Source organism: Haemorhous mexicanus, chromosome 15, assembly GCF_027477595.1.
Source record: "Haemorhous mexicanus isolate bHaeMex1 chromosome 15, bHaeMex1.pri, whole genome shotgun sequence".
Taxonomy (NCBI): domain Eukaryota; kingdom Metazoa; phylum Chordata; class Aves; order Passeriformes; family Fringillidae; genus Haemorhous; species Haemorhous mexicanus.
The window spans coordinates 6,649,470-6,660,145 of record NC_082355.1 but is presented as its reverse complement, the minus strand read 5'-3'; the positions used below and the strand labels follow the sequence as shown (position 1 = coordinate 6,660,145).

The window sequence follows — 10,676 nt, the reverse complement described above, 5'->3', positions numbered from 1 at the left end:
CAGGAGATGAGAAAAGGGGGGTGGCAGTGGGGAGGGTGAGAGGAAAGGTGTGAGGAAGGAAGTGGGATGCAGAGCTGGGACAGGGGAATGGGACACCATGGAGAGGACCCCCCACACCAAAAGCTGAGCAGGACCTTCTGTGGGGGCACAGTGCCAGGGTACATCCCTCCTCCCTGGCCTGCTCCCCTGCTGCTGGAGAAAAGCTGCACTTGGGCTCAAGCCCCTCCTTGAGGGTCACTCTGGACCCTCCCTGTGGGGGGTTCTTGGCCAGCACTTCTCAGGCTGAGGGGATGGTGACTAAAGGATCACGGGCTTTCAAGCTCTCCTTCCTTCTAGCTCGACCCTCTTTGCTTTGCCTGCAGCAGCTTCCAGGGACTGAGCACCCAAAGCCAAGAGAGGAGGAACAGCCCCTCGATGTGAGTGATCCCAAAGCACCAGTGGGAGTGGGGCAATGAGGGTCTCCAGCCCCCCACAGCCCCACAAGGGCTACATGGGCAGGAGCAGCCATCCACCCCATAGTGCTGGTTTTTGGTGGTGTTACACAATGTCCCAGAGCAGCCCAGGCGTAACAGACCCCCATGCCCACACTGGGCCGAGGGTCACACCGAGTGCAGCACCAAGTTGGCTCCAGCGTCAGGACTCAGCACAACGATGGCCAGAGCTCAGCCAAAAGTGAAACTGCAAATGAGGAGTTGAAAGTCCTACCTAACCCTACCTAAGCAGGCACAACGGGTTACCTGGCAAACCCCCTGGGGCAAGCAGGGACACATTTCAGCGACTCCATTTCTTTTCCTGATTCAGTCCTGAGCCTCTCAGCTGGCAGGACAGCCCTGGGACAGCAAACAAAGGGATCATTTCAAAGCACTTGCAGGGGTAGGGTGGGGTCTCCTGGCAGGTACTGTTCCTGGAGGAAATGTGGTGGGATGATGCTCCTGCTTTCCAGATGGGAAATTGCAGCCCCACACAGGGGAAGGGTTTTGGTGCCTGGAGTCTGGTCCTGACCCTGCAACCCAGCTGAGAAAGGCCTGGGTGCCCAAGGATTCACACAGCACTGCCCCAGGGTGTCCATCAGCCTCATCCCAGGCCTGTAATAAAGCTGTCTTTAGAAACCATCAGAGGGGCTTGAAAAGAAAATAAAAAGGGAGAGGAGATTGAGAGAAAAGGGAAGAAAGAGAAGTTTAAAAAAAAAAAAAGGAAGAAAAAATGGGGGGGGAAGGCAAGAACACAAAGCCTTCCATACATTTTTTGTCTCTCCCCTCATGGGCACTGGGACTTTTGGGGAACACACAGGTTTTCCTCACAGCTCCAGCTCCTGGTCAGTTCCTCATTTTGGCCACAACCCCTGCCTCGAGGCCACGCTCCTGGTGCATTCCATGACCAGCCTCAGCCATAAGGGGAACCAGAGAAAGTCGGAACAGGAACTTCACAAACAAAACCCCAGCGATTCCATGGAGCTGGGCTAGCTGTGCAAATCACAAACATGGGTGATAATCTGGGGGTGGGAACATCCCCCTTCCCAGGCAGGCTGAGCCCCTCGAGCCCCAGCCTGGAGGAGGAATGTCAGCCCCAAATCTGCCCCTGCTCCACACACAGGCATTTCCAGTCAGCTCTTCAGTGCTTCACACACAGCTTTCTGCCCAGGGCTGTGACACCCGGTGGCTTCTCAATCTGTGAATTGATTTTCCAGGGAAGACAAAGACACTTTGAGAGAGCAGCTTCCATCCTGTCTGACCCTCCTCACTCTCCCATTGCCTGAGGCTGGCAATGAATTGTCACCACCCTTTTACCCCAAGGCTTTGTATTTGGTGCTGCCCATCAAAAACTTCACAAGTCTTTTTTGAGGACAAAAAAAGCCATCTGGAGCAAGGAGTGATTTCAGGACTCTGATGAGGACCAGGCCAGTAGAGCAATTATTTCAGGCAGTGAGGTGGAATAACCCAGTGCGCATTCACAGGAAGCCATTCATCACCAGCTGGGCCTTGTCTCACAGCTCTCAGCCCCCAGACCCTGCGCAAAGGTTTGGGGAACACACCCACATTTCCCACCGAGCCTGAGGTGACACCCTCAACAGCACAGGATCAGCCCCGGGCAAACTTGAGGGGAAAGGCTGAGCCACAGGGCTCACCTGTAAGCACTGACTGTGTCTAGGGATTGAGCACAGCCCCTCAACAGGCCCATGCCCTTCACAGGATGAACATCCCTGCTGGGGTGACACAGGGTGGGCAGGCAAGGGTGGGCAGGCAGAGCGTCCCCCACTCACACAGCCAGAAGCCATCACCCAGCTACAGGGGATGCAGGTGATTCAGTTTCTCACTGAATCACTCAAGACAAGCCAGTTGGGTCAGGCCAGGGAGTGTCAAGAGCCAGGAGACCCATCTGTGCCACTCTGACAGGAGGGCCTTTCCCTCCAAAAAGTCCCAGGACACGGGCCAGGAAGCTGCCCTTTGCTGGGGCTTAGGTTTCTCTTCCTCATTCATTTCCTTTTTGGGGTTATGCATCAACACAGGAAGCTGCTTCAAAGACGTCAGGTCAGCTCAGAAATCAAAGCAATTTCTGCCTTTAATTGTGCAGTGAGCCCAGGCACCAGCTTGCCCATGGCACAGCACAGCCAGAGCAGCACATGGCACAGGCTGGGTGTACAGCAACTCAGCTCAGCCAGCCCTGTGTGCACCTGCACGGCTCCAGCTTCCAAGGATTAAGAGTTAATAGAGCAAATCCACCTTCCCGTGGAGCAGACACCTTCCCCTTTCTACATGTGGTGTATAAACCAGCAGGGCTGAACCAGCCTGGACAAGGGTGGGCAGCAGAGGGAGTCAGTGGAAACACCTCCCCCTGCACCGAGACAAGCAGAGCCTGCTGAGTTTTTGCTGCAGCAAAGGTCCTGGGTTGGATTTTTGCTGCAGAGCTCTCTCCAAATGTGCCCCATGAAACAGCCATAGTGACATCCCCTGGGACAGAGTAACTCACATGGAACACACAAGTCACTAGGCTGGAAGAGACTTTTAAGATCATCAAGTTCAACCCAGCCCTAACACCTCAACTAAACCATGGCCCCAAGTGCTACATCCAATCGTGTCCTAACTGTGGCTCTTCATTGTGTAAAAACCATTACTAACAAAAAACTCCAAAAGCAACCAACAAAATTGCAACAAACAATAAACTAAAAACTCCACTAGCAGGAGGAAACCTGCAACCCTGCCTGCTTGCCCTGCCTGTGTGATCTACCATAGCATGCCCTCAGATGTGCCATGTGGAAGAAAACCCTGCCCTGAGCCTGCCTGGCGAACAAGAACAGCAGCAGCTTTCACTGCATCCAAAGCCTATCAAAAAACAGAGTGGAGCTGTTTGTAACAGTGCCCCATTACCTGTTCTCTCCTCTCTCCTGCCCCCTCCTCCTTCAGCTCCATGTTGGCTAAGCTGCTGCTGGTTTCATGTTTTTGATACCTTCTCCACAAAGAGTTCAACCACCACTTTAAGGACAGGAAAACAGTGATGTGAACGGCAAATGGAGCACGTTAAAGACAGTAAAGGAAGTTTATTCTAACATTTTCCATGGCCACGTATAAAATAATAAAACACTATGGCTGTGCCAAGGGAAACGCTAGCTTAGGAACAGATATCCAGGCAGAGAGAGGACTTTTTCCACAGAAAAGGGAAGTGATGCATTAAGTAACATTTTGCAGAAAATCCAGCAGCAGCTGCTCGTTCCCAGCCCAGCTTTCTTTTCCAGGAGATGCAAGAGGTCATGATTTATTTTAAAAGCAGCTTTTACTATATGAAGCCCAAGACCCCTGTGGCTTTGTATCAAGCAGCCTGGTTCCCCTCCAAGCAAGAGGCCTCGCTCCATAGCACAAGCCATCTGTGGATGGAATTAACGGAAGCCCCTTGGCTTCTGAGCACACCCCAGTAAGAAAACACAGAGCTAGACAGAGGTTTAAGAGAGCTTTAATAACAGAAGGTGCTGCACTGGTTACAGACGACGTCCACGGCGACCACCCTTCCTGCGAGTGCTGTCGGAGGGGATGGGGGTGACATCCTCTGCAGGGAGAAAATCCAGAACACAGTTACCTCCCAGAGGCACCCCCAGAAACCACCTGGGCACAGCCATCACCCAACATCTCAGCACCTGGACACCACAGGAGCTGCACATGTGCAGAAGGAACTCTCTGTGTAGGTATTTGGCAACTTGCCACAGGCTGGGTACCCAAGGCTTTAACACTTTGCAAGCAAAAATTCCCATCTTCTATCCCAGTCAAACCAAGCAGCTAAAGCAGTTCAAAAGAAACACAGGATGCTTGAAGAATTTTCAGAACAACCACCACCACTGCATCTTGTGACTTCCCCACAAAGTTGAGGACTCTCCCTACAACAGCTGGAGAACTCCATTATTACTGAGTTATCAAGACCAACAAGGTATTTTTAGGTGACAGAACAGCAATGTGACATCAGAGAAGCAGCAGCATCCTGATCCGAGCTGGGGTTTGCCCTGGGCACAGAAACCTGGGTTCTGAGTGCTGCTCTCACCACCTACTGGTCAATTCGTCAATTTAAGGATCTGTTTACATTAAATCCTTTCAATGGTGCCATCTAAGTAGCCATGAAGAAAGTCCCTAAGTTAAGATCAAGCAGAGCAATCACTTCACTAAATAATCCCTTTTTTCCAAACTCACCAATGCGGCCAATCTTCATTCCAGAGCGGGCCAGAGCTCTCAGGGCTGACTGAGCACCGGGTCCAGGAGTCTTGGTCCTGGAGGAGAGTCAGAACCAACAATGACCCAGAGGCTGAACACAGTTTAATGATCCAGAAGCTGAACACAGTTTAAAACAGCCAGGAATATGAAAGCCACACTTTCCCCATGCCAAACCACTCTCCTGGTGTTCCATACACATTCACCATCAGTCCCCACAGCCATGTCCCCACCAGTGTCCCAGCCCTCCTGCTGTACCTGTTGCCCCCAGTTGCCCGCAGCTTGATGTGCAGGGCAGTGATGCCCAGCTCCTTGCACCTCTGAGCAACATCCTGGGCTGCCAGCATGGCTGCGTAGGGAGAGGACTCATCTCTGTCTGCCTTCACCTTCATCCCACCAGTCACACGGCAGATGGTTTCCCTACAGAAGGAAAAGGTGATGTTCAAAAGAAAGCCATGCCTTGTTCTTCCCCCAAACCAGAACCTATTATTTCCAACATCACCAGATCAATAAGCCACACAGTACCCTGAACACCATCTTTATCAGAAGAGCTCACCAAGCCACCCAGTTCATGCATATGCACCATGCATAAAGTTCAGCAGAAACTCAAGAATTTTGGTGGAACCTCTTGCCAAACCCAGTTTCTGCTTCCACACCTGAAGGAGCTGGGTACTGCAGTGAGGTGATGCCTGTCCCATACTCACTTGCCAGACAGATCAGTCACATGGACAAAAGTGTCATTAAAGGAGGCAAAGATGTGGCAGACGCCAAACACATTCTCTCCTTCAGCAACCTGGGGTCCCAGGCTGATGACCTGCTCTTCCTTCTTCTCCTTGCCCTTACGAGGTGCCATTTCTGGACAACAACAAAAGAGATGTATGAATGTTGGTAGTTTCTCAGCATTGTTAAATGATTTTATGAAATTTCTGCTATTTCAACCTTTTACCAAGCAAGAAAAAATGAATTACCACTGGCAAAACACAGGTACATTTCTTATAAACCCCATAATTTCCAGCTTTGCTGTATCCTGACACACAGGTCATCACCTACAGCTGTTTAGTGGAGTCTCTCCGGCTGCACTTCATGGCAGCTGATGTCCCTGAGTCCCACCACAGCAGTGCATGAGGGAGCTCATTTTCTTGATAAACGCCGAGCATTTCCCCTTGTTTATGTGGGTTTATGGAAAGAAAACACCAAACCAAACAATTACAGAGACCCAGTACTCCCAGTAAGCCCTGAGTCTGTAAACATTTAAGTACCAGCCTGGGTTTTCCCATATTATTGGTCTCCCAACCACATCCTTGGGACTAGCTCAGCCAAGTGTCCTGCCCCCGAAGTCCACCCCCAGCGAGTGGAAACACCAGGGGCAGCACTCGGCTGTGCTCGGTTTGATGACCGAGGATCCTGAGCATCCGTTCCCAAGCACAGAAAAACGGTTCCATATTGCCCTCTCCTGCCAAACTCCTGCTACAGCCGGCGCCCTGCACAAGGGAGATGTCCGGCCGGTGCACCAAGGTACACAACCCAAACACAACCCACGATCACCCTCGGCCGTGCCCTCTCCACCAACTGCCCTGAGCACTATAACATCAATTTACAGCAGTGTCTGCGCGGCCACTTCAATAGCACCACATCCCCTCCTCGACACATGTATGGCGCACGGGGTCCACGGACAGCGCTCTCCCCAGCCCACCGAGGCCGACACGGAGCACGTAGCACACGCTGTACCGCCGGCATCGAACGCCGAGCGACGAACGCGTCGCGTTTCGCCGCGGCCCCGACCGCTCAGGTTCCAGGAGAGGGCCGGCCCGGGGCCCAAAAGCCCCAGCGGGCGCTCCGCTACTCCAGCTCGCGGCTCTCCCGCGGCCCATGGCCCCGCTCCGCCGGGTGCGCCTCCCCCGCGCCGAGCGCGCAGCCCCGCGCAGCCCCGGTCCCGCGAAGGCGGGCGGCGGGCGCGGAGGCCGCGGCGAGGCGCGGGCGGGCGGATGGCGGCGGATGCGGCGCGGCCCGGACTCACCTGCCCGTCTCCTCCGGCGGCTGCCGCGGAAAGGAAGCGGCGGCGTCAGGGGGCGTGGGTCACCGCCTCACCCGGAAGGGATGGCGGGAGGCGGCGTGTCCGCTGCCGCGGGCGCAGGGCTGTGTCCCCATCCCAGTCCCGATCCTTCCGGGCCGGGCCAAACCGTGACCGTCTCTCCCGAGGCCAGGCCGATCTCCGCGGGATGGCGCGGCCGCCGTTCCCCCCCCCACAATTCTCCCGCCGGCCCGACCTCCCCAAGATGGTGGCGGCCTCCCCCCCGTCTCCCTCCCCAAGATGGCGGCGAGGGTCGGGACGGAGCCGGCCCGGGAGAGCTTTGGAAACGAAACGGTTTACAAAACAACTGAAGGGAAATGGGTGTAATTCCAGCAAGCATCCTGCTTTCCCCCGGCTACGCTGCTGCAGCCGGCTGTGCCCCGGCTCAGCTAGAGCCGGGCTGGGGCGCAGGCCTTTCCTCCTCGCTCAGCTGTCAGGGCTAAGCATGGCGAGGGCTCCTGGGGGTCTCCAGGCAGCTGCTTGTCCCTGCCCCGAGCTCAGGCCGGAGCCCTGACTGCGAGAGGGTGTTGGGGAATTCACCCACGAGAGGGTGTGTGGTGGTTTAATATGTGTGAGTGGCGTATTTTCGTCAAGGAGCTGATGGGAGAGGTTTCAGTCACAGTGATTCTCTCAGGAGCTCTGGCAGCAGATAGGAGAAGCAGAGACTGCAGCTGTGATGGTGCAGGAACACCTCCCTGAGCTGTGACATGGAGAGGTTTGTTCAACCTCGACAAAAAGAATGTCAGTTTGTAAAATTTTACATAAAGGTGGTCCAACAAGGCAATATTTTCTGTTTCCAAGTGATTTAAAAAGTGCTCAGGAGAGTAAGGATGGGGAACACCAAAAACCTTTGGAACAGAGGCACAATGAAATTGAATTTATAGTGCTGATGAGATGCCTCCTGGGCATGATCCTGCCCTGCTTCCAGCTGCTTCAACTGGTGCTGGGCTGCCTCTGGGAAACAGAGCTCTGAGCCACATGGGCTGGGGCGTGAGTGATAGAGCAGGAGCACCTGTGGTCCCTACATGGGAACGCCTGACAGAGCTTCAGATCTGCACCCAGAACTGTGCTCAGAGCTGGGCTGATGGAGGAGAAGCAGTTAGACAAGGGAGGCTCCTTGTAACAGCACTGCTAGTGAGGCTGCACAGTCCAAAGGCCTGGAAACATCTGCAGGGAGGGTCCAGCTCCTCTGCATCACTGAGAGTATTTGGTGCTGACCCGTCAGAATCCTCTGCCTCCCTTCTCATGTCCATATCCTCTGCAGCTGAAGGGTGCTACATGGTTTTAGGGTAGCATCCACTTGCCCATATTGCTCAACCAGATTTCCCACACCTTTTCCTTTCTCTGGCCAAGCATTCCAGGATGCAAACCTCTGGGCTGCCACCAGGGAAAAGAGTTTTAGTCCTTAAGGTTCCCTCTCCCCCTGCACCGCGCCCACCCATGCTGGGATTTTTCCCAGGGAAAGCTCTCTGTGCTCAGCGATGCCACTGCAACCCCAATCTTGACCCCCTGGAACACCTTCACTTGCTCCTGTGCTCGATACACTTTTGCCACTGCATCAGGGATCTTCCTGTTTGAATATCGAAGGAGAGGCTTTTAAAATACACACTGGCAGAGCTGCTGTAATTCCAGCCGGCAGCTCCAGTGACAGCGGCTGTGGCCTGATTTGGAGGAAAGGGGAAGGAAAGAGTCAGCAACAGAGGTCAGCCTGTGTCAGGGCATGTATGCTGTGGGTGCCCTGTCTGAGGAGGAGCCTGGGGATGGTGAAGGGTGCGCAGGCAGCCAGGCAGGCTGGGTTTGTCCCTAGGGAGCCACGTGTGCAATTGCCTGCAACAATCCTCCAGGAGGATGAGCTTATGGATATTACCCTGGAACAGATGCAAGCCAGAGGCAAAGATACAACCCTCCACTTATGGGCAACAGGTTGAAATAACCATATGAGTTGCTAAAATAATTAACCCACTGGTTGAAAATCCTGTGCTACCCTCAGCCCCAAAGTTGCTGAGAGACAGACTGCTCCCAGTCCCTCCAGGCTCTGGACAGGATGGAGCTTTCTCCACTCCCTGGGACACATTCTTCCCTTTCACTTTGCCTTGCACTGGTTCTGGTGTGTCTGCAAGGGAGCTGCCTGCCCTGCAAAATGTTCCTGGGGCTCGAATGCCAGCTCCAGTCAGGCTGTCCTACAGCTGAGAACAGCGCTGAGAGCGTTCCCTGGCTGGGATGAGAAGGGAGGGGCTTCCAGCAGGGGCTGCAAGGATTGCATCCTCCCGCCTGGCTGGGAAGGATGCTCAGGCCACTGTGGGGTTAGTGCCAGAAATTATGTGTATTTGCTTTGAGAAATCCCCCAGATTTAGTTCCTTAATGGGTAATTAACATTCCAGCTGCTCCTTGGTAATAGCCTCTCCAGCCCATGGGAAACCCACAGACACGGTGACGCTGCAGGCGGATTTCATAACTCAGCTGGTGACTAAACAAAAAGGGCAGGCAAACGGGAATGCTGCTCCTAACATCTTCTCCTGCCGGGCTTTGGCCTTGGAGTAAACTGGTTCAGGCTGAGTGGGGTCAGTGGGAAGTGACTGGCCTGACCTGCGAAGGCCCCAGCTCCAGGCTTCCCACAAGAAGGAATTTTTGCTGCTCAGATATCACTGTTTCCATGGCTGGGACTTGTTCCCACGAGCCGTGGACCTGTGGCCTTACTGGTGGCCTTGAAACAGAGACTGGACTGGAAGAGGCCAAAATTCCCCCTGCAGCAGGCTGATCCCCAGCTGTCTGCCTGATACGGAGCAGAGTCTGCAGTTGGGGCTCTCTAACAGACCCCTCAAGATGGCATCTCTCCTCTAATAGCCATGGCAAAGAGACATTCAGGGTGCCAGTCGCATCATTCACAGGTGAAAAAAACCCCAAACTTTTCCATTTGCTTTTAAGGCCATTTTTAGTTTCAAAAAGGGCAGTTGGTGCAAGCACACATGTAAAATGATGTGTCAGAAACAGGCGTAGGAAGATTAAAACAGAAATCTCCAACGCTGAAGTTAAAGCACTTAAGGAATTGGCAGAGACTTCAAGAGCGAGTTTCTGGTCCTAATGAAGTTGGTGGAAGTGCTGCCATGGACTTCAAGGGGACCATAATGTGGCTGTAACTCAGTAGGGAGCTGGAAGTGTTGATTAATAAATTGGAAACAATGCAGAGGAAAGCCGCTGAACTGTTTTCTGACAGATGTGCTGAAGAAGAGTCTGTAGCTTAAAGCACGCAGGAAAGGAATTGGTTTCCTTTGTGTTTGCAAACAGAAGACAGGCAAGAAAAAAAGCTACCTGATACTCATGTAAAATGGCAAAGCTGGTATTAATAAATCCCAGTGCCTTTCTGAGCAGCTTTCTGTTTCCAGTGAGTCGTTCTTTCTTTAAAAAAAAAAAAAAAAAAGTATTCACAAATGCCAGACCTAGAATTCACTAGAATTCAACAAATTCCTTTTTCTCAGAAGAAATTATTCAGTGGAAAACTTTACTTCTTGAGATTGTGGATTCTGCAGATTGTTCTTGGAGTTTGGTGCGTGCCTTTGATTACTCATTGCTGGCTTTTTGCTCAATGATTTGTGCATGAATCTCCTCTGGTGGAAGTTAGTATGGCCTCAGAATTCTGTTCCCGGGGGGAGATACTTTTTTCAGGCTGAGTTTGCAAATCATTTAAGGCTGAAAAAAAAAAAAATCCCTTTAAGACCCTTTACAGCAGTTCACAGTTGAAAAGCTTGCTGTTTGTCCCTTTTTGTTTTCTGAGCTTTCAAGTAACTTTGGTATTTGCAAAATATTCAGGGATCTTCAGAGAAAATGCTTGTGAGGGAAGTGAAATGTTTAAGGATAAGAAGTCTTTGACTTCAATGAACACTTAGAAAATTTGCAGTCATAATAGTCTGCCATTCTTT

General features: G+C 52.6%; 1 protein-coding gene across 1 annotated transcript; it reads right to left on the bottom strand.

The window, feature by feature from the left end:
* Positions 1–3,929: 3,929 nt before the first annotated feature.
* Positions 3,930–6,863, bottom strand: RPS14 (ribosomal protein S14). Its single transcript, XM_059859840.1, has 5 exons — positions 6,706–6,863; positions 5,393–5,543; positions 4,947–5,108; positions 4,671–4,747; positions 3,930–4,038 (listed from the first exon to the last, which is right to left on the bottom strand). The coding sequence occupies exons 2-5, from the start codon at positions 5,539–5,541 to the stop codon at positions 3,971–3,973; spliced, it is 456 nt and encodes a 151-aa protein (XP_059715823.1). The 5' UTR covers positions 5,542–5,543; positions 6,706–6,863; the 3' UTR covers positions 3,930–3,970.
* Between the last annotated feature and the right edge of the window lie 3,813 nt (positions 6,864–10,676).

Bases quoted from the DNA above. Each gene is read 5' to 3' on its own strand.
- RPS14 (XM_059859840.1), bottom strand. From the start codon at position 5,541: ATGGCACCTCGTAAGGGCAAGGAGAAGAAGGAAGAGCAGGTCATCAGC. The intron at 5,109-5,392 runs GTGAGTATGGGA...TTCCTTCTGTAG, and splicing joins GTGACTGATCTGTCTGGCAA to GGAAACCATCTGCCGTGTGA. The intron at 4,748-4,946 runs GTACAGCAGGAG...ACTCTCCTCCAG, and splicing joins CGGGCAACTGGGGGCAACAG to GACCAAGACTCCTGGACCCG.